At 40.8% G+C, this 24293-nt stretch overlaps 1 protein-coding gene across 1 annotated transcript; it reads left to right on the forward strand.

Moving 5' to 3' along the window:
* The first annotated feature begins 21224 nt into the window (after nt 1–21224).
* GSPT2 (G1 to S phase transition 2) lies at nt 21225–23283 on the forward strand. Its single transcript, XM_006097215.3, has 2 exons — nt 21225–21279; nt 21386–23283. Exon 2 carries the CDS (start codon nt 21394–21396, stop codon nt 23281–23283), a length of 1890 nt encoding a protein of 629 aa, XP_006097277.1. The 5' UTR covers nt 21225–21279; nt 21386–21393.
* The last annotated feature ends 1010 nt before the right edge of the window (nt 23284–24293 follow it).

Raw genomic sequence — 24293 nt, forward strand, 5'->3', positions numbered from 1 at the left:
TTTGAAACTTGTGAAGGAATTTTAAAAATATAGGAGAGAGTGTGAATGAGCTCACATGAAAGAGAATATAAAGTGAGAGTATTTGTTTTCTGCAATGCAGCAAGAATAAGGAAGCAAAGTTGAATCCTACTCAGCCTTGTGAGTTCATTCCAGTCTGTTAAAAAGGAGGGAGCTAGTACTGTGGGCGAAGGAAACAATGAAGACTGGAGAGTGTCCTATATGGTCTAGACTAGGGGTGGGGAACTTTTTTTCTGTCAAGGTTCATTAGGATATTTATAATATCATTCACTTAATATAATTCACTTAATATAAATTTATGTTGCTATGAAAAAAGCTCCTAGATTTATTAAAATTCGAGTCCCATCTGATATTGCCTTGGCAGGGCCAGACCAAATGATTTTGCAGACCTTATAGGGCCTGTGGGTCAGATGTTCCCCACCACTGGTCTAGTCAATAAAATTTTCCTGGGTAGAGTTATAGCCTTATAGTCTTGGTTTAGAAGGAAGGTTTGCACAAACATCTCAGATCATGCATCCTGTGTTCCCATTTAGACATCCTAAACAATGTTAATTTAAGGTAACATAATAGCTTTTACTCATCTAGCAGTGGTCACCAACCTTTCAGACCTCGAGGACCACCAGTGGTCCACAGACCATCGGTTGGTGACCGCTGAAGTGCATCTAAGTTACTGAGTCTCCAGAGTTAGACTGTACTAAGAGGAGAGAAGAAATAATAATTGGAATTATGAATATGCATTAGTCAGGGTGCAGCAGGAAACAGATGACACTCAAAATGGGAAATTTGAAAAGAGTTTAATATACCAACTAATGATAATGGTGTGGGCAAGGATATAGGGGAAAAAAGGATAATCAGCATCCCCTGGCTAGTAAATAAAGGATCATTTAGCAATTCTGGACCTGGTCCCATAAGATAACAATGGAGCTGAATTTCCTGTAAGAAATGAAAGAATTTTTTTGCAGGAGTAATTCTTTTTTCTCTTGCAGGAGCAATATCTGTGGGGCTTGGCAATAGATTCCCTCTCATGACACCTCAGTTTTGAGTGCACGGATTACATCACAATCAGTCGGACACTGACCTATTTCAGCACAGAGGAGCCTGTCCCCCCAGCGCTACATGTTCAGAGGGTGCAATAGCCCTCCCAGATGGATGGTCTTCACAGTACATTGCTAGGCTCTTATGTGTTTAGATGTTTCCTTTAATCCCTACACTGAAGGCCCCTAGTATGATGCCTCTGGGTGTAGCATAGTATTTGGGACATGGTGAGTGCAGGGAAGAAATTGGCATGTGTGATAAACTGAAAGAACAACAAATAGTGTATATGTCAGTTTTCGAATCAAACAGCACCAGGAATAGACAGATAGTTAAATAAGTTGTGTATATTACTCCTTGTAGTGAAGAAATGCATGACATGAGGAACTGTGGCAATGTTTCAGGAATATAATGTTAGAAGAAACCTACTATTCTCTTCAATATGAATAAAGAGCAGAGAGATTTGGGGGGAACTGGTACAAGTACGTGGAGAGACAGTCAGGTCAGGCAAGGCAGGGCCTGAAAGACCATGTTATCAGAGTTGAACTTTGTCTTAAAAGCAAAGGGAAACAAGAGTGATGTACTTCAACTTGTGGGCCAAGGACAGTGGAGGGTCTGAGATTTATGCTACTTGTGACCTTACAAGTTAATTTGTCGCCGATTGACGAATGCTGACAGAGACAGAGGACTCCTGGGTGAGAGACAAAGGACGTGACTGCTTGCAGCAAAACACCATGTTTGCACTGGTTGCACCAGTTCCCAAGGAGCCCTGGGGGCAGTGAAGGTAGACTTACCTGGATGCCCACACACAGCGGAGGCCTTGATGCAGGAGGGGAGCCCTGATCTTGGGAGATGTTCTGCTCTGATAGTGAGCAGAAGCAATCCTGCTTTTGGGAGGAGGTGTTCCCACAGCCCTCAGGATTGCTCAATACACACTGAACCCAGAGAAACCACCCAGGTAAAGCGATTAGGGCTTTGAATTCTTGGCATACCCAGAAGAAACATGAGGGAACATGCAGGGCCCATAGTGGGTGTCCTCTCCAACACAGTGCTCTCTTAAAGGTCAGCATTGGAGAACTGGCTACTACATGGAGAAAGGCAACACTGAATCTGCCTGACACTCGATATGAATTATTACCTACAAACGCGCGATAATTTCTCCCCTGTTGACCCCCTCATTCCCCTCCGGCTACTGGCCCACCCCGTCAACCTATTAATGGGCAGGGAGACTGTAGCACACCCTGGGATAACTCCGATGACAAGGGTTGTAAAGGGGTGACGGCACTTTGATGAGGGAGAGAAGGGTCACCCCACCCCAGGAGGAAGGAAGGACAGGTAGAGGCAAGGAGGATGGTCTTCTGGGTTGGTGACACGGATGATGCTGAGCCTGGGGGCAGTGGTGCTCTATAAAAGCATGAAAAGGTCCCTCCCAGAGGTGGTTTTGTATCTAGATAGTGTGGGCCCACTGCAAAGTAGACAGTACCCACAGAGAGGCATGAGCCCACCCACCAACCTCCAGGCTACCCCTGAGACAAAGGCTCCCCTTGCATTTTCTATGGGAGATGGATCTTCCTGATATACTTGGTTGCCATGGGAACTCAGGTAGATGCCAGCTTCTGTGAACCACATGTGTCTCACCAGGACCAGCTATTCCGCAGTTGCATTCAAAATGGTTTTGTTCTGAACTTGCTGCCATCTTCTGCAGATGGGCGAACACCTGGCGTGTTTGGGCTTTAGCCATGAACTGGGGCACAGTTCTTCCCTGAAACCCTCAGAGGATTACCCCTGTCTAATCTGTTTAGTGCATGGCTCTATCTGTTCTATCTGTTGTGATGTTTGCTTCTATGCTAATTGCATAGAATATTGAATAACTAGAATTCTGATACAATATTTGCTGATTGTTAATTGATAACAGCCTAGTCTCATTAATGCTGTAATAAATGAATAGTCAACATGTAATGATTGATTACACTGCCAGCTACATGTAAAAAAATCAATCTCTATTTTACAGAAGAGACTGAAGACCTAGAGAAGTTAACTGATGGTGCACAGGCCAGGTAGGGCAGCTTCAAAGGTAGTGCAGTCCCACAGGGCTATGGTGAGAACGGGTCCTTGGGCTTGTGGGTTGATGTTGCCTCCTTGAAATTCTGAACCTTTTTCTTGAATTTGTGTTTTGTAAGAACTGTCTGATGACACAGCGCAGCATGTGCTGGGGACCTGGAGCCTCAGCTCTCCTGTGGCCTAGACCTGCCAGCTCTCCACCTCAGGGGGACAGGTTTTCTTTTTTTTTTTTTTTAATATATTTTATTGATTTTTTACAGAGAGGAAGGGAGGGGGATAGAAAGTTAGAAACATCAATGAGAGAGAAACATCGATCAGCTGCCTCCTGCACACTTCCCAATGGGGATGTGCCCGCAACCAAGGTACATGCCCTTGACCGGAATCGAACCCGGGACCCTTGAGTCCGCAGGCCGATGCTCTATCCACTGAGTCAAACCGGTTAGGGCAGGGGGATAAGTTTTCTGCTGCTGGCTCACCCAACCCCCACTCACCCACACACCTCTTCCTCTCTTGCCCATGTGACTGCTGCTGCACTTCACCCTCTGGGGTCTGGGAGTGAGTGCAGGAAAGGTCAAGGTTGAGAGTGCAAGGTCATGGGGTAGGGGACCTGGCCACCTGTGAGGACCTTCACGACATTCAACAGCTAATACAAAAGACCATGACTGGTCAAAGAGTGACTGTGGAAGAAAGGGAAAAAGCTTTTCCCTGCTTTCTGAACAGGAAACCCCACCTTTTCATTTTGCACAAGGCCCCTCATTATGTATTAGGTCCTACATGGTAGAGAAGGCCACAAATTCAGAATGCATGGCTCCTAAGCTGTGTTATTGCATTTTTTCTCTTTTAGCCTTTAATGACAAGAAAAAAAATGGAACAGGTGGTACCTGCATCCATGGTATAAAATCCAAAAGTTTCCAAACATGCGGTCAAATGTATGCCTCTCCCTCCAGATGGCTAAGCAACCAACTCTCCGAATATCGACCGGCATGTCCACCAGGTTCTTCTGTAGCCTTCCTTGCAGGGGTACCTTATGCATGTACAAGCATAGCGCATATTTCACCCACTCCCCTTTATATACAAAGGGTTAAGTACCAAACAGCTTCCTGGACCTTGCTTTCTTCATTTCTCATGGGCCTTGGAGATCTTTCTTACGGTCACAGTGAGAGCAAAGCCCAGAGCGGGCCTGTCATGCCATTGTTTAAGTGCTATATCATAACCCTCATCATGCCAAGGACGTGGCCACTATCCTCGTTCACTGATGAGGAAACTGGAACATAGAATTTAAATAACCTTCCAAAGGTAACATGGCTAAAAGTGGGAAGACCCATGACTGAACCCGTGCAGTGTACGGTAGTTCCAGAATGTACACTTAACCACGAAGCAAAAAACATTCTACTTATTTAAAAAAATATTTTTATTGATTTTTAGAGAAAGAGGATGGGAGAAGGATAGAGAGATAGAAACATTGATGAGAGAGAATCATCAATTGGCTGCCTCCTGCAGGGCTCCCACTCGTGATGGAGCCTGCAACCTGGGTATGTGCCCTGATCAGGAATTGAACTGGCGACCTCTTAGTTCCTGGGTTGATGCCAACAGCTGAGCCACACCAGCCGGGCCATTCTACCTTTTAAAAGTAGTTGCCTGAGGTCCTCTTTATGGGTGTATCCTCCTTTATTTATTTAGCCAGTTTGTTACCGATTGACATGATTTTTCCAATCTTGTGCTATTACAGACAATAACACAATTGTTATTATTCAATGCCTTTGAATAAGCTTGTATATAACTGCATTCCACACATGTGCAAGTACATCCCATGGATAAAATCATAGAAGTTGCATTCCTGGATCAAAGGGTAAAAGCCCACATAATTTTGACAGATATTGCCCGCTCCAGATGCTACATCTGATTACACCGGCACTCACAGTGCAGGAATGTTTCTGTCCCCACCCCCCCACCCCCCGCCCACATCTTCCCCACAACAGTGCATTTCAAATGTTGGTATATTTGGCAACATATAGATATGGACGGTCTTTTCTTGTAGTTAAGATATGCATTTCTTTTACTATGAGTAGGCTGGGAGTTTTAAAACTTATTTAGGGACTGGACAGGGTGGTTCAATGGTGAGCATGGATCTATGACCCAGGAGGTCATGGTTCCATTCTGGGTGAGGGCACATGCCCTGGTTGCAGGCTCGATCACCAGTAGGGGGTGTGCAGGAGGCAGTCAATCAATTATTCATCATTGATGTTTCTCTCTCTCTCTCTCTCTCTCTCTCTCTCTCTCTCTCTCTCTCTCTTTCTCTCTCTCTCCCTTCCTCTCTGAAATCAATTAAAAAATACACTTTAAAAATAATAATAATCAGTGTTACATCATATACTTCTTTTCCATCAACATATTTTAGATTCATGCTTGTAGCTGTATTTGAAATGCATTTATTTAAGACTGAATGTATTTGGATCACTTCTTTCTCTTTAATCATTTCTGCTCATCTCTGTCTTTAATTGGTGAATTTAGAGAATTTATATTGAAAGTAGATATTTAAGTTTTAAAACTTTAGCCTATGTTTTCATCTTTAAAATTTTTGTTTTTCCCTATGTCTCACATTTCTGTGTTTCTTTTTTGCATTCCTGTGAATTATTTGAATATGTTTTAGAGTTCCATTTCAATTCCTTTAATATTTTTGAATATACCACCTTGTGTTTTTTTTTCAGTAGTACTCTAAGCATTATAATGTACATGTGTAGACACCTTCTACAGTTTTGATGTTTTATGATTTTGCATGAAGTTAGAATTTTTAATTTCATTTAGGTCAACTTACTATCCTAAGTTTTAAAATAGAATTGTCCCAAGTATCACTTTACATGCATTTAGCATCAAAACAGATGTTGTAATTTTTGCTTCAAATATCAAACATGATTTAAGATGCTCCTGAGAAAATGGGTAGTTTATTTTACTTATGCCTATTTTTAACCCATTCCATTTATCTTCCTCCCTATGTGCAGTTCCAAGCTCTCTTTAATTATTCTTTTCTTTTTGTTTAGAGAGCTTTTATATATATATATATATATATATATATATATATATATATATATATATTGCAAATAGACCGAATAGTGGAACAACTAAACAACCGAACAACCTTTCGCTATGACGTGCACTGACCACCAGAAGGTGGGTGCGGAACATGGCAGGCATGTGCAGCAGGCGTTAGAGTGCAAAACATGGTGGGCATCGGCCGCAGCGGGATGGTGAAGCATGTGAACAGGGGCACCAGACCAAGGTGGAGCGCTGGTCGCTGTCATTGGGGCGAGCCTCTGGTGGTTACTGAAAATTCTTTGCTCCCACTCTCCATGGTCCCGCCCGGCACTCACACGTGGTGCCAGCGCCGGCCCCACTTGCACCTTCTGCTGGTGACTGGCACTGGCCCTGATTGCTAGGCACCATCAGTGGGTGCGAGCAGCAGCTGCTGGCCCCAATTGCCCCTCAGGGCTTCTCCACCTCTCCCTGCTCCTGAGGGGCAATCAGGGCTGGCAGCCGCCATTCACACCTGCTGTCGGCGACGGCCCCGGTAGCACCCACTTCCAGTGCCTGGCGCTGGCCCAGATCATTCGGCACCATCAGCGGGTGCAAGTGGTGGCTTCCAGCCCTGATCGCCCCTGAGGGCTTCTCTACCTCCCCCTGCTCCTGAGGGGTGATCGGGGTAGCAGCTGCTGCTCGCACCCACTGCTGGTGCCGGCCCCAATCTTCAGCGGGTGCATGTGGGCCACTGTCATCAGCGCATGGGAGTGGCAGCAGCGGGAATGGGGCTGCCAGCAGACAGGGGACCGGGAGCCATGGTGGGAGGGCCAGGTGGGGGCACAGAGGATGGGCTGAGACCTGCCCCTGTGCCCACTGCAGCCTCATGGCCCACAGTTCCTTTCAAGGTGTATGAATTCGTGCACTGGGCCCCTAACATATATACATTTATATATATATATATATATATATATATATATATATATATATATATATATATTTACTGACTTCAGAGAGGAAGGGAGAAGGTGAGAGACAGAGAGAAACATCAATGATGAGACACCCCCCCTACTGGGGATTGAGCCCGCACCCCTGGACATGTGCTCTTGACCAGAATCAAACCCAGGACCCTTCAGTCCACAGGCCAATGCTCTATCCATGGAGCCAAACCAGTGAGGGCTGGAGAGCTTTTTAAACCCATTATCTAAGGATACATTAGCACTCCACAAATTATTGGAGTTTCCCTTGTTTTGAATATACCTTATTATACCTTATTCCTATAGGATAGTATCTCCAGATATAGAATTTAGAGTTGTCATGTTTTTTTTCATGAACTCAAGAAATGTTTGTCAAAGGGCTCAAGCTTTCAGTCACATGATGAATAACTTCTGGGAATCTAATGGACAGCATGGTGACCATAGCTAATAATAGTGTATTGTACATGTGACATTTGCAAAGAGTAGATCTCATGTTTTCTCAACCCATAGAAAAAGTAATTATGTGAAAGGGTGGTTATGTTAATTAATTTTATTGTGGTAATCATTTAACTACATTTATGAATATTAATTCACCACATTTTACATCCTAAAAAACTTGAAAAAGTATCATCCCACTTCCTTCTATCCTCCATGCTTGTAGACAAAAAATAATCTAGTGTCACTAAAACTGGTTTTCTCCTATAAATAATGCATCATTTCTTTGTGCTTCATTCCTTGATTGTTTTCTTTGTTTTGATCTTTTAGTAATTCCAATATCTTGTGTCCTCACAAGGATAACTTTAGGTTTATCTTCTTTGGAGTTCACTCATTTCCTTGACTTTGTAGGTTTATGGTTGTTGGGTGTATGTTTTTCCTTTCATTAAATTTTGGAATTTTCCAGCAACTATTTTTGAATATATTTTAAATAAAGTGTCATTTTTTAAAGAAATGACATTTTATACCTTAAACTAATATTCTGTCTAGAGAGCCTCAAGATAATGGAAACTACTGTAACAGAGTAGCAACATAATTTTAAAAAACAACCTTTACATTTAGGACATGTTTAGATATACAAAATTACTGTGATGAGAGTGAAGTAAAAAAAATTCCTATCATTTGTGTGCTAACCCACAACATTATACTGATATCTGATAGGACAAACCTCTGATATTAATAGTTTTGAGGAAAATATTTTTAGAGCCAGACCTGGGTATTTATTTTTAAGAAATAAACTTAAAAATCATGTGTGGCAAAAATAAACTCAAAATGGATAAAGGACTTAAACATAAGATGGGAAACCATAAAAATATTAGAGGAATCCACAGGCAGCAAAATCTCAGACATATGCCGAAGCAATTTCTTCACCAATACAGCTCCTAGGGCAATGGAAACTAAAGTGAAAATAAACAAATGGGACTACTAAAAAGCTTCTGCACAGCAAAAGAAACCATCAACAAGACAAAAAGAAAGCCCACCGCATGGGAGAACATATTTGCCAATGTTATCTCTGATAAGGGTTTAATCTCCAACATTTACAGGGAACTCATACAACTTAACAAAAGGAAGATAACCCAATCAAAAAATGGGCAACGGACCTAAATAGATCCTTTTTAAAAGAAGATATACAGAAGGCCAAGAGACATATGAAAACATGCTCAAAGTCACTAATCATCTGAGAGATGCAAATCAAAATGACAATGCGGTACCATCCCATACCTGTCAGAATAGCTATCATCAACAAATCAACAAATGCCAAGTGCTGGCGAGGATGCAGAGAAAAAGGAACCCTCGTGCACTGCTGGTGGGAATGCAGACTGGTGCAGCCACTGTGGAAAACAGTATGGCGCTTCCTCAAAAAATTAAAAATGGAACTTCCATTTGACCCAGTAATCCCACTTCTAGGAATATATCCCAAGAAACACCAATCAGAAAGGATATATGCACCCTTATGTTCATAGCAGCACAATTCACCATAGCTAAGATTTGGAAACAGCCTAAGTGCCCATCAATAGATGAGTGGATTAAAAAACAGTGGTATATCTACACAATAGAATACTACGCTGTGGTAAAAAAGAAGTTCTTACCATTTCCAACAGCATGGATGGAACTGGAGAGCATTATACTAAGTGAAGTAAGCCAGTCAGAGAAGGATAAATATCACACGATCTCACTCATTTATGGAATATAATGAACAACATAAAGTGATGAACAAAAACAGGTCCAGAGAGAGAGAAGCATCAATCAGACCATCAAACCTCAGAGGAAAGGTAGGGGAGGGTGTGGGTAAGGAGAGATCAACCAAAGGACTTGTATGCATGCATATAAGCCTAACCAATGGACACAGACACCAGGGGGGTGAGGACATGAGTGGGGGGCAATGGGGGGATAAGGACACATATGTAATACCTTAATCCAGTGGTTCTCAACCTGTGTGTCTCGAACAATGAAAATACATCCTGCTTATCAGATATTTACATTACGGTTCATAACAGTAGCAAAATTACAGTTATGAAGTAGCAATGAAAATAATTTTATGGTTGGGGGGTCACCACAACATGAGGAACTGTAGTAAAGGGTTGCGGCATTAGGAAGGTTGAGAACCACTGCTTAATCAATAAGGGAAAAAATACTTTTAAAAAATCATGTGTGTGTAATTTCTATTTCCAGCTACGGCTATGATGAAAGAGCTTGTTGCTGTCCTCTTGTTGTTACTGGACAGGGACCGGCCTGGGGTGGGTCTGCCTCAGTCTGGCATTAGTATGTGGGTTGTTGACTTTGTGTCAGAAAAATTTCACAACACGAGTCCAGATGGGTTTGAGAGTGTGTTTATTAAAGCTGGGGACAGTGAAACAAAGGAAGAAATCAGGGTAGAAGAAGCAACAGGGGAGAGCCTAGGGCCTAGGCCAGGGGTGGGCAAACTTTTTGACTCGAGGGCCACAATGGGTTCTTAAACTGCACCGGAGGGCCGGAACAAAAGCATGGATGGAGTATTTGTGTGAACTAATATAAATTCAAAGTAAACATCATTACATAAAAGGGTATGGTCTTTTTTTTTTTTTTTAGTTTTATTCATTTCAAACGGGCCGGATGCGGCCCGCGGGCCGTAGTTTGCCCACGGCTGGCCTAGGCGGTGCTCTGTTTTGGTTATAGGAAAGAAGTGAGCCAAGGCAGGGCTGCTGTTAGCTCACTAGAAAGTGAGGGTTAGTGTGATAGAAGTGCGCCTGGGTGGGACTGCTTTAGCTCACTGGGAAGTCAGAGAAAATGGGGGCCTTGGAGACAGGATACGGGGGGTGGGGGGAGCCCAGGTGGAAGCTACCACTGTCTACTGCTCCCCTGGTTGCAAGTTTCGTGGGTACCCTTAGAAGTAAAAAGTTCATGCCTGGGAAGGAGCATGGGTGTGCTCTAGAGCTAGCTGCATTGAGTCTTTGTCCTGAGGGCTTTTTATCCTTTTATTTTTCTTCAGGCAAGAATCTTAGGGGAGGGTTTCCATAGACTATTCATCAGCTTCCCAGGTGCATTTTTAATATGCTGATGCATCAAAATGAGTGTATAGGGGAGTTTTGGATTCTTTTTGGTCTCTTTTACTTTTATCTTAGGTCTGCCTGCCTTTAATGGGGTTTTTGTTATTTGTCCTCCAACTTCTTCTGTCCTTGGGTTTAGCTGGCGCAAATGGCATTAATTGGGTCTTTGTTGTCTATTTTCCCAGGCCAGGGTGATTCAAACTATGTATTCTCTGGTTAGGGAGGAGGGTATGAACCATTTGCTCTTAAGTGTCCTTGGTTAGGGAAGATAAGGCCTTGCATTCACAAGCTGGCTGCCAGCTGCCCAGACTGTTTGGCCTTGTTTAATTTTCTTATCTCAGTTTCCCCATTCCACTTGCTCGGGGATTTTCCATTTTCTTAGTTTTGTACCATCCTGCCACATTAACTCACAGAAAAAAATTAAAATCTGGATAAAAGAAAACAATTCTACTCTGAAAACATCAGGAAATTTCTTTTATTTCCAGGACATCAGGGCAGAAGAACCTGGAAAGTAGGGCAGCTCACTGAGGAGAATCCAACAACCTTGTGCTGCTTTTCCCTCAGGGAATTTGCTGAATCCTAACCTGCCCTGGGTGAAGGTGCACCATTCAAAAAGCAAAACACCCACTAAGAGGCAGAGAAGATATTAGCTCCTCAGAAAACTTATGGGGCTAGAGGAAAAAACCTCGGAGAAAGACTTACAAACTAGTCAATATTTGAGAAGTCAAGATCTTAGGAAGATGAAAGGCAGACAGAGGTGATACCTACATTGAGTGTTTTCTTCCTCGATGCATTTGTCCATACCTAACCTACATAGGACATATGACTAGAAGGCTGAACAGGCAATAGGTAAAAGTCTCAACAGATTTCTTAGCAGTCCTATGGTATAGTAGAGTCTAAAACAGTTCAGAACTCACCAAAAAGAGGGCCCCAGTAAACACTGCAGTTGACATCTGGGATCTCCTGGAGAGGGGCCATCTGAGGGGAGGGGAAACCAGGACCAATCCAAGCCTTGGAAAGCCTGAATAATCCTGGGTAGAGCTTAGTCCCTGATGGATTAATATGACTACACTAGCAGCCTGCCAGAGAGAGGGTGAAACTTCTGTGGAGGGAGAAGTATCATCCAAAGACTTTCAACTTTATCCTAAACAATGCCTGACATTTAATTTAACCACTAGACACATCATAAACAGGTTAAGAGAAGAAGAAAAGAAAAAAGAAAAGAAGAAAAGAAAAGACTCAGAAGACCCAAATATTGTAATGATTAGACATGGGCAATGCAATAATTAGGATTAATATGTTCATGAATATGGATGACAAAATTGAGATTTCAACAGAAAACTGGAATTTAAAAATCAATCACATGGATACATTGAAAAATTGAAAACTGAAAAATACAATCAGTGATGGTAAGAATTCAACATTTGAGTGTAACAGCATATCAGAAACAGCAGAATAGAGGGGAAGAGAGAGGAAGTTTCTGGGAAAGAAATGCAAGTAAAATGCTGACATTGACAGGTGTGTAGGGTTTGTCCCTAAGACCTCAGAGATACAACTTCTGCATAGAAGGGGCAAGGACAGGCTGTGACTTAAGTGGCAGCTAAGACCTATGGAACCCTTGCTGTATACTGGACACTCTACTTGGGCTTTGCAATCTTCATCCAGAAAGACTCGGGGACCTCTTCCAAATTGCTGCATCTGATCATCAGGAGACACTTCGGCCTCTTGATCAAAAAGCCTCAGTGACTTTTTAAAAATGTTTTCATGGTAGCAAAATACACATGACATGCAATTGCCCCCTTTAACCCTATTTAAGTGTACAATTCAGTGGCATTAGATTCACAACATAATGCAACCATCACCACTATTTCCAAACATTTTCCATTAACCTGAACAGAAACTCTGTACCCATTGAACAATGACTCCCCATTTCCTTCTCTCAACTGCTCCTAGTCTCCTCTACTTTCTGTCTGTACAAATTTGCCTATTTTAGACATTTCATATATTTGTAGCTGTCCACTATTTGTTTGTGTCTGGGTCATTTCACTTAGCACAATGTTCTTAAGGTTAACCATCTGGTGGCATGTATCCTAAAAACACTTTAATGGGTAAAAATAACAAGGTTTCCATAATCATTTGGGATGAGAAGAAAAAAATTAAATATATTTTTATTGGCTTCAGAGAGAAAGGGAGAGGGAGAGAGACACAGCAACATCACTGACGAGAGAGAACCATTGATCGGCTGCCTCCTGCATGACCCACAATGGGGATCAAGCCCACAACCTGCACATGTGCCTTCACTGGGAATCAAACTGGGACCTCCTGGCTCATAGGTGGACACTCAATCACTGAGCCACACTGGCCAGGCTTAAAAATTTAAAGCCAACTTTTGGTAGCCACTGTAGGCATGAGCATAATTCACTGTGTGCCTATGAGCCATGTCTCTGATGTTATAGGGGAATGTTAAGGCAAAGATCAAGTATGCTTGCTCTCTCCCTGATAAGCTTGTCAAGTAATAGATGTGATGTGTCAATAAATGAATGAGTGATATGGTCTGATTTATGTGAAATAAAAAAAATTAAAAGGAGTTTTCATCACAGACCATTTATTTTCTACTCAAGATTAAATTGAGATAAGACATTATCTACACTGATTTCTCAGACTGTAATGGTGAAATTTCTTTTATTAGTGGGTGGATTACTTCAAGATCTGAACAGAAAAATTGTACACTTTTCTCAAATCCTAATCAAAGAAACTCAGCCATATCAGGAAGGAAAGACCAAAAAAAAGGTGTTTTTCAGGGTGAGTCTCTGTGGACATGACCTGTTCACCATTTGTCCCTTTTTAGGTGGCTCCTTCCTGATATACACCAAGAGGATTGCCAGCCATAGCACCCAGCCACCCCACTACTTCTCCTTAATCATTTGGGTATCTGAAAGGTTTATTTCACTTATTGCAAAACACATTTTATAATTAATAGGCAAACATGAAACTATCATACAGATAAAATTATTAAAGAAGGAACATTCCACTCTGTGTTCTACCTCTTTGCTCTTATTATCTACAGTGATTAGAAATGTTTCCACTTTGCAGTGCCTTGATTTCCTATGGAGAGGCTAGTAAGTGTACGAAGTATACAATAGGTTATCAGAAGAAAGAGGAGATGCCACATGTGAACTGGTGAGTCTGAAGGGCTATGATGCTTTAATCAATGTTCGCATGACATAGGAAAAAATTGGTTAAAGTTTAATGGTAGATCTCATGATATTGTACATAGAAAACCCTAAAGACGCCATAAAAAACTACTAGAACTAATAAATGAATTCGGCAATGTGGCAGGATACAAAATTAACACCCAGAAATCTATGGCTTTTTTTATACACCAATAATGAACTCACAGAAAGAGAAACTAAAAATAAATCCCATTTACCATTGCAACAAAAAATTAAGATACCTAAGAATAAATTTAACCAAGGGGGTAAAGGACCTGTACTCAGAAAATTACAGGATGCTGAAAAAAGAGATAGATGCAGACATAAACAAATGGAAGACTATACCGTGTTCATGGATTAGAAGAATTAACATCATTAAAATGTCCACACTACCCAAAGCAATCTATAGATTCAATGCAATCCCCATTAAAATACCAATGTATATTTCAAAGACCTAGAACAAACTTTCCAAAAATTCAACTGGAATAAAAAAAGACCCTGAACAGCTGTAGCAATCTTGAGAAAGAAGAACAAAGTTGGAGGGATCACAATACCAGATATCAAGCTATACTACAAAGCCACTGTTCTCAAAAATGCCTGGTACTGGCACAAGTACAGACATATACACCAATGAAACAGAACAGAGAACCCAGAACTAGACCCAAGCCATTATGCTCAATTAATATTTGAAAAAGGAGGCAAGAGCATACAATGGAGTCAAGGCAATCTCTTCGATAAATGGTGTTGGGAAAATTGAACAGACACATGCAAAGAAATGAAACTAGACCACCAACTTATACCATACACACATATAAACTCAAAATGGATAAAGGACTTAAATATAAGATTTAAAACCACAAAAATCCTAGAAGAAGCCATAGGCAGCAAAATATCACACATATGTTGTAGCAATATCTTTACTGATACTCTCCTAGGGTAATGGAAACTAAGGAGAAAATAACAAATGGGACTACATCAAATAAAAAGCTTCTGCACAGAGAAAGAAACCATCAACAAAACAACAAGAAAGCCCACTGCATGGGAGAACATATTTGCCAATGTTATCTCTGATAAGGGTTTAATCTCCAAACTTTATAGGGAATTCATACAACTTAACAAAAGGAAGATAAACAATCCAATTAAAAAATGGACAAAGGACCTAAATAGACACTTTTCAAAAGAAGACATACAGAAGGCCATGAGACATATGCAAACATGCTCAAAGTCACTAATCATCTGAGAGATGCAAATCAAAACAACAATGAGGTACCATCGCACACTTGTCAGAATGGCTATCATCAACAAATCAACAAATGACAAGTGCTAGCAAGGATATGGAGAAAAAGGAACCCTCGTGCACTGCTGGTGGGAATGCAGACTGATGCAGCCACTGTGGAAGACAGTATGGTGTTTCCTAAAAAATTAAAAATGGGACTTCCATTTGACCCAGTAATCCCACTTCTAGGAATATATCCCAAGAAACCAGAAACACCAATCAGAAAGGATATATGCACCCCTATGTTCATAGCAGCACAATTCACCATAGCTAAGGTTTGGAATCAGCCTAAGTGCCCATCAGCAGATGAGTGGATTAAAAAACTGTGTTACATCTACACAATGGAATACTACGCTGCTGTAAAAAAGAAGGAATTCTTACCATTTGCAAAAGTATGGATGGAACTGGAGAGCATTATGCTAAGCGAAATAAGCCAGTCAGAGAAAGATAAATATCACATGATCTCACTCATTTGTGGAATATAATGAACAACATAAACTGAACAAAAATAGAACCAGAGTCATAGAAGCATTGAACAGACTGTCCAACCTATGAAGGAAGTTGGGGAGTGAGGGGGTAATAGATCAACCAATGGACACAGAAGTCGGGGGGGGGGATGAGGGCATGTGCTGGGGGGTGGGAGTGGTCAATGGGGGGAAAAGGAGACTTATGTAATACTTTAAATAATAAAGAATTTAAATTTTAAAAAAGTTTAATGGTATATATTTTTAAACATCCAAATACTAGATTCTAGGAAGCAAGCCCCAACCCAGGCATGTGCCCTGACCAGGAATGGAACCATGACCTCCTGGTTCATAGGTCGACACTCAGCCATTGAGCCACCCCAGCTAGGCCCAATAAATTTAATAAATTAAAAAGTTAAATCTCAAATACATGCATAATCTGAAGTACTGGGGATTAGGACTTCAATATAAGAATTTTGTGGGAATAAAATTTAGCCTATATAGGCAGAATCAGCTATAAGCCACTCTGTCAACCCCATTTCTGCCACCATCTCCGAATCAAAATATGTCTCCTTCCTGAAATATGCCTAGCACTGTGCTGAGCAAATAGTGGACCTCTTTCTCTTCTCCTGTTTACATTTCCCAGATAAATTTGATAAGCCAGAGACAGAGATATCTATGATCCATAAAAGAGGTAAAATAATGCACTGTGGAACCATTAATCTGAACCCTAAACAAAATAATGCTAGCTACCTTGTTTATAGGATTGTTGTGATGACTGAAGTAGGTAGCAGGTACGAAAGTGCCTGGAAACTATATGTAGTTCAATCCCTTTAGTTTAACCCCTTTAGTTCATATTCAAGTATTACCTTTGACTGTTTTTTGATCCTAGACCCCTGCTTCATATCCTCACTAGATTGGTTGATTACTGACCCAACAGCCTTTCCTACCAATGTCCTATGGTAAGAAAAACAGATTTTGTTTAAAGAAGTAATATGTCCAATCCCAGGGTGTGACTCAAGATTTCCCCAATACAGTCATGGCTATCCCATTCTTCTTTGTCGGATGATGGTTTTTCCAGCCTCCCTTATATCTAATGGTGTCCCTGAGACTTAGTTCTGCCCAATGAGGTGAATGGGGAATGTGTGGGAGTCTTCTGTGGAAGATTCTGTTTCTTGCTAAAAGGACATACAATGAAATATTCACCCATGAGAAAGAAGAAAATCCTGCCATTTGTGTCAGGGAGTTAGACATCTAGATGTCTTACTTGTAAATTGAGATTTAGATCTAGATATGATAGATATGATTCAGTCTTCATATTTTTGCAAGAATGTCTCAGAGACATTAATGTTGTATTAGTTCATCAAGGAACATATACTGGGGGAAAAAAAGAGAAACACATACTCTAAGGATGCCTTCTTTTTGTAATGGGAGCAGATATTGGTGGTCATTGCCTACAGCACTTGGGTCATTGAAGCTAAAATGGAGATGTTTTCATTCTATCTATCCATTTATTAGATGGAATTATTCTCTGATGAGAAACTTCTCTCATCCACTATTTGGTAACTAATGTTACAGTTCATATGACAAACACAAGATAATTGTTTCATTATTTGCCTTTGCTTACCTAATTTCAAAATAATGAATTTCCTAGCATGTAATAATGGTGACCATGAGGTCTTTGTTCCTATAGAGCCACTGTGGATCACTGTGGACTAAATATGAGGCATCCAACACAGTGTTCTTAACCCTGTGTTCACTAGTCCCTTGATATTTTCCTGTTTTTCTTCTTTCAACCCATCTTACATTACTATTCTTTAAATCAGGATGAAACAAAACTCTGCTTGTGCTCCAGGTCACCCAGTGATGCTAGGGGTATGTTGGGGGAGGAGTAGAATCTCAAGACCTTGGAGAATTACATTTCTAGTCAAAACTTCTTTTGTTTAATTGGAATTCTTAAGAAAATAATTTTACTACTCCTAAGACAGCCACCTCTCCCACACCTCAACAGTCTATTCTAAATCTTCTCCCATTCCTCATTTTTCTTATTGCAATCCTCCCTCACAATTTCCACAGCATCATCTCCTACTTCATGAAGAAAACATAAGTCCTCATAAAAGAAATTCACTGAATTATCCTCTCTCTCTTAAATTCACCCATATTTCCATTCCCTCTAGATAATATAATACTTTACCCTCTTCTCCCATTTATGATTTTAACCTGCCAAATCTCCCTATTCTTTTCTTAGTATATAATAGATTCTATAAGTCAGTATGGACTTAGAATTATACTGTCTGTGTTTGAGCACCAAGTCCACTATTTACTAGCTAAGTGACCTTAGATAATTTACTTAGCCTCACTAAACATCCATTTCTTATCTGCCTTCACAGAATACTACAGAAAATGAAATGAAGGAATTCACAGAAAATAATTGAAATATAAGCTGTACCTAGGAAACACTAAACAAAAGTGGGTTATTATCAGATAGATGTAGTTCAACTATGATATATTGATAGAGAATATGGAGAGTTTATTTAAAAATCTGTTTTCTCCATTCATGGTGGTGGTCATACTGAGACTACTATATGTGTAAGTGAGCTAAATCAAATGAATAATTGTTTTATTTTATGATGTCATCATCCCCTGTTATCAATGGGAACCAGTATTCCTGGTTTGGCAGAAATGTATGCAATTGGTCTGGTACATTTTGTCATACCAGATAATAAACCATGGAGGACTACTAGCATAGTCTCAAAACCATTCAGAATCCAACTTGAAGAGGCTTCCACTGGCCAGTGATGGAACATCTTAACATCAATAAGTATAATAAGGAAAATTGTTTAAAACACATCAAATATATGTAAATCTAATAATCCATAAACTCTTAAATAAAAAGAAATAATTAAGCACTTCCTTTATAATTGGTACCTCAAAATAACGAAATTGTTGAAAAAGGGAAATTGTCTTAAAGCAGTATTCCAGTTAATAAAAAAAGGAAGAATGACAGAAGTACAATATCACATTTTACAGCCTCTAATGATATATTTTTACATAATTATCATTAATTGCTACTAACTGTAAAAGGAGTCACAGCTTGACCTTATGAGTCTCTTTATGAAAATACTCAAAATCCCCCTTGAAGTATTCTTGCTAAAAAATTGCACATATGTCTAATCATGCTCATAGACCCAATTATTGATACACAGGAAATACAGATCAAAAAGGAATATTCAAATCTATACCATAGGGATACAATCAGCAAAGTCAAGAATGTAGAAAATTCTACAAGTCATACCACCCACTTTCTTCAATGAATAAATGATATGAAATAAGTGAACCTGTAGATTATGAGAGATTTAAAAGAAGTATCAAAAAAGCTAGGCAAAATTGAACTATAGTGTTTGAGCATACATTTGTGTGCTAAAACTATACAGAAAATCATAGAGGTAATTACCATAAATGTCAGGATAGTGGTTCCATTTAGGGGTGGAGGGAGTGAGTTGTGATTCAATGGGATATAGAGAACCTGTCTGAGTTGGCCAGCAAATTTCTAATTATTAATTTGGGTGGTGGGTATAAGTATGTTTCCCTTCTAAGTCAATAAGATATAATAATTTTGTCTTATGTGATTTTTCTGTATTTATGCTATGTTTTACAAAAAACTTAAGATGAAAATTATTAAACACTGGACAGATATTGTCTGCACTTTAAAAAAGCCTTTGGTGAAAGGAATTCTCTCATTTACTGAATTAACTCTTTCAAAGTTTTAGGCAGATATACTGGAGACGATCACTCCATCACATACACCAAAAGACTTTGTCCAAGGTTAGTCTCTGCGGACACAGCCTGGTCAATATTTCTCTCTCTTGGGTGGACCTGCCATTCCCTGAGCCTCAAGGATGATGGTTTGTGAAAACATCCACTCAAAAATTCTCATTTTTCCTTTAAGGAACTAAGAGTGAAGCATCCTCTGTTCTTTAACAGAAATATTACTAAGTAGTAGTCATGCTAATATTCTCATGATCAATGAAATTGACCCAGATGAAGGAAACATCCCAGGTCTTTCCTGCTTCCTTGCTATTACTAACTTTATGTGAACATGTCTGCTTAAATCTTGACAAGTTCTCCCAGAGACATTTAATTAATTCTATCCTATGTTCACAGAATGTCCAATAAAGTCTCCACCACATTTGTGCAGTATTGTGCAAAGGTCTCTGCACATTCAATCTCTCAGTTCCTCCTATTCATTGTGAATACATATGCACATTCTCTTTATGTGACAGCAAATAAAAGACATTACCTGAGGCAAAAAGAATGAAGGAGTTTTGATAGCTAATAGCTTGAGAACAGCACAGAGCTAAGTAAAAGGGTGGTAGCCCCAGAATGAAACCATCAAGGATCCAACTATGTTAGAGATAGGACTATTTTGTACTCTTAAAATCTGGAGAACACAATTCTAAAGTTATGAATCAGTTATTAATTTTTATAACATTTTGACTTGTTGGATTTCTTTAATATACAACTCTATGATTTTATCTTGTATTAGCACATTGTATTTCCCCTGTTTCTTTTTTCTATTTCAGTCTGGCCAAAATAAGATAATTTACAAAGTAGCTCTTCTAGGCTTAGGCTCAAATGTTAAATCTCTTTCTAAGAGTGAGATTTTTCTGGCTAAAGGGATTTTGCCCATTTCAGAGGTCTCAATGGGTTTAATTAGGCTGATACCCATAGCCCCATGGCATTGCCACTAACTGAAGAAGGTTCCAACATGACACTGATTCTTTCTTAAAGCAAACCCATTACCAGCTGTGAGTAGGGTTTCCAGGCTCTCAGAAGGAGGCAGGAAAGCCTGTGGAACTACGGTGTACTCTGGGAAGGTGCGGGTGAGTGGGGCAGGTACACCCAGATTCTGGTTTGTTAGAAGAATAAAGGGATCTGAGTCTGGAGCTTGTGTATGTAAGGCACCACACAGTAGATAGCAGGCCAGCCATTGTCCAGGCACCTGCACAAATGCTGTAGATTGGGGAGCTTCACTGGGACAAGGCTCTTCCCTGCAGACAGGTAGGGTGTTTAACATGGAAAGTCATTATAACCCCATCCTTACACCGTTGAAGCTATCAGTAAAGCTTATGGGCATATGGGGGCCAACTGAAAAAGGGAAAATCGAAAGACCTCTGGGTTTCAAAAGGGTGAATGGTTTAATGTTGCATTTCCTAGATTCAGCTACATCTTCATGTATATTATGATTGCCTCCCTAGTCACTAATTTCTTCCTTTGGTTACTGGATTTCCAGGTAGTTAACCCACATCCTGCCTGCGTTTGTTCAATAGGAATTTTTATTTTTACTTGAATCTTTGAGTAGAAATGTAAATGAGATGTGCCCCTGTGTAGGTTTATTCATTACATCGTGGTCAAATTACTCTCCCAGATGGTGTGAGACAAATAACTACAAATTTTCATTTAAAAAATTATACTTTGGGACTTAGCCCATGCCTGAGAACTAAGGAAGCCAGCCGTACGGATGGCAGCGAGGGGTCAATCCGTGCCCGGCGCTGGGTCGCCAGTGGAGGAGTCGGAAGTGGTTGGGGTTTGGGGGAGGAGATCCGCTCACACACAAGAGGAGAGGCTTGAGCCGCCATATCTGCTGCCGCTGCCGCAGCTGCGAATGCAGTGTCGGTACTTCGCTGTCTCCGTGCTGCCGCTAAGGTGCGTGTCGCTACCCCTTGGCCCCGCGCTCTTGCTGCCTTCCCCCTGTCTGCATAGCCCGCTCTTTCTGTCCTGCTGACTCCGCTCCCTCCCCGCCACCCATCAGGTCCTCAGATGATGGATACGGGTAGCAGCAGCAGCGACTCAGCGCCCGACTGCTGGGACCAGGTGGACATGGAAGCAGTGGGTTCAGCCCCTGGCGGGGACCTACCCTCTTCAGCAGCGGTGGCCGAGACCCAGCGTGAGCACCTCAGCTCGGCCTTCAGCCGTCAGCTGAACGTCAACGCCAAACCCTTCGTGCCTAACGTACACGCCGCGGAGTTCGTGCCGTCCTTCCTGCGGGGCCCGGCCCAGCCGCAGACCCCCCCTGCGGACACCACCAGCATCGACGAAACCTGCACCGGCGCGGGCACACCTGAAGGTAAAAGGCTGGGACTGGGGGCACCTGTGGAACATGCCAAAGAGGAGCAGAGAATGTTGTGTGAAGGCTCCAATTCAGCCGTCACCATGGAACTTTCTGAACCTGTTATAGAAAATGGAGAGGTGGAGATGGTTCTAGAGGAGTCATGGGAGCACAATAAAGAAATGAGTGAAGCCGAGCCAGGGGGTTGTTCACTGGGAGATGCAGGGCCCCCAGAAGAAAGTGGCCAGGAAATGATGGAGAAAGAGGAAATGAGAAAATCTAAATCTGTGGTCCTTCCCTCAGGTGCTCCTAAAAAAGAACACGTAAATGTTGTATTCATTGGGCACGTAGATGCTGGCAAGTCAACCATTGGAGGACAGATAATGTTTTTGACAGGAATGGTTGACAAAAGGACACTTGAGAAATATGAAAGAGAAGCTAAAGAAAAAAACAGAGAAACTTGGTATTTGTCCTGGGCCTTAGATACAAATCAAGAGGAACGAGACAAGGGTAAAACAGTAGAGGTGGGTCGTGCCTATTTTGAAACAGAAAAGAAACATTTCACAATTCTAGATGCCCCTGGCCATAAGAGTTTTGTCCCAAATATGATTGGTGGTGCTTCTCAAGCTGATTTGGCTGTACTGGTCATTTCTGCCAGGAAAGGGGAGTTTGAAACTGGCTTTGAAAAAGGTGGACAGACAAGAGAACATGCTATGTTGGCAAAGACAGCAGGTGTAAAGCATTTAGTAGTGCTTATTAATAAGATGGATGATCCCACAGTAAATTGGAGCAGCGAGAGATATGAAGAATGTAAAGAAAAACTGGTGCCCTTTTTGAAAAAAGTCGGCTTCAGTCCCAAAAAGGACATTCACTTTATGCCCTGCTCAGGGCTAACTGGGGCAAATATTAAAGAGCAATCAGATTTCTGCCCCTGGTACACTGGATTACCATTTATTCCGTATTTGGATAACATGCCAAACTTCAACAGATCAATTGATGGACCAATTAGACTGCCAATTGTGGATAAGTACAAGGATATGGGTACTGTGGTCCTGGGCAAGCTGGAATCAGGATCCATTTTTAAAGGCCAGCAGCTTGTGATGATGCCAAACAAGCACAATGTGGAAGTTCTTGGAATACTTTCTGATGATGCTGAAACTGATTATGTAGCCCCAGGTGAAAATCTTAAAATCAGACTGAAGGGGATTGAAGAAGAAGAGATTCTTCCAGGATTTATACTTTGTGACCCTAATAATCTTTGCCATTCTGGACGCACATTTGATGTTCAGATAGTGATTATTGAGCACAAGTCCATCATCTGTCCAGGTTATAATGCGGTGCTGCACATTCATACTTGTATTGAGGAAGTAGAGATAACAGCCTTAATCTCCTTGGTAGACAAAAAATCTGGAGAAAAAAGTAAGACACGGCCCCGCTTCGTGAAACAAGATCAAGTGTGCATTGCCCGTTTAAGGACAGCAGGAACTATCTGCCTTGAGACATTCAAAGATTTTCCTCAGATGGGTCGTTTTACTTTAAGAGATGAGGGTAAGACCATTGCAATTGGAAAAGTTCTGAAACTGGTTCCGGAGAAGGACTGAACAGCTTTCTTGATATCTTTGCACAATACTGTGAGAATTGACACCACCTTCTCTTATTTACTGGCCATTGATAGACTTTTCTCCATATTTTGCAAAGAAAAATTTCACAGCAAAAATTCGTGTTTTGTCAGCTTTCTCATGTTGAGATCTCAGTTATGTTTCACTGATGAACTTACCCACAAATTTCCTCTTCCAATACCATTCTGCTTCCGTGGACAGAATCAGTAATAGCTTTGTAAGTGATGTGGATGTAATTGTGTATAACAATGAAAAATTAATATATTTTTTAATTTTTCATTTTCCATTAGGATATTTAGACAACCCTTGTTCACGCAGACCAGTCAGAGTGTGTCAGTGTGTGTGTATATGTTAAAAAGACAAGTAATATGTGAATAAAATACTCCATTTGAAACTCTTATTGGTATTTGAAATGCTTTTGAATACTTTTCAAATTTGTATATAATACTTTGCAATTAGCCTTTTTACTTTCCCAAGTAATTTAATATATTTTATTGAGTTTTTTAAAACTGTCCTCCACTCACTGTTTTAGATCAGGTATTTACAAATAATGCACAAGTTTGTATTAAAGGAAAAATTTTAATTTTGAAAATTTTTAATTTTAGGGCTCTTTTTTCCCAGTGAATTTTGTTTTCTCTGCCCAAGTCCAGTCAACAAAGGATATTCTGCTTCTCCACTTGTGATTTGAAAAAGAAAGGCTTAGGCCATATATCAGGTCCACTAATGTTAAGCATGGCCAAATTACAAATTTACCTGGGGATTCAGACCATATGTTGACTAGAATCTTATCTGCACTCCATCATCTTAACACAATCCTTGGTTTTGTTCCCCTTGTCACTTGGGATGTGGGATACAACACAATAAAGGGGCATGACTACTGAGAAGATAAATGCTTTCAATAGGGCTGCAAGTCATTTACTGAAAATTAAGGGTTCGTGAGGGTTGTGAGCTGGGACATTGAGGAGACTATTCAACCCTTCTTCAGTGATTGG

This window comes from Myotis lucifugus, unplaced genomic scaffold (assembly GCF_000147115.1).
Source record: "Myotis lucifugus unplaced genomic scaffold, Myoluc2.0 scaffold_196, whole genome shotgun sequence".
Lineage (NCBI taxonomy): Eukaryota > Metazoa > Chordata > Mammalia > Chiroptera > Vespertilionidae > Myotis > Myotis lucifugus.

What these genes read in the sequence shown, in the direction of transcription:
- GSPT2 (XM_006097215.3), top strand. Translation starts at nt 21,394, where the DNA reads ATGATGGATACGGGTAGCAGCAGCAGCGACTCAGCGCCCGACTGCTGG.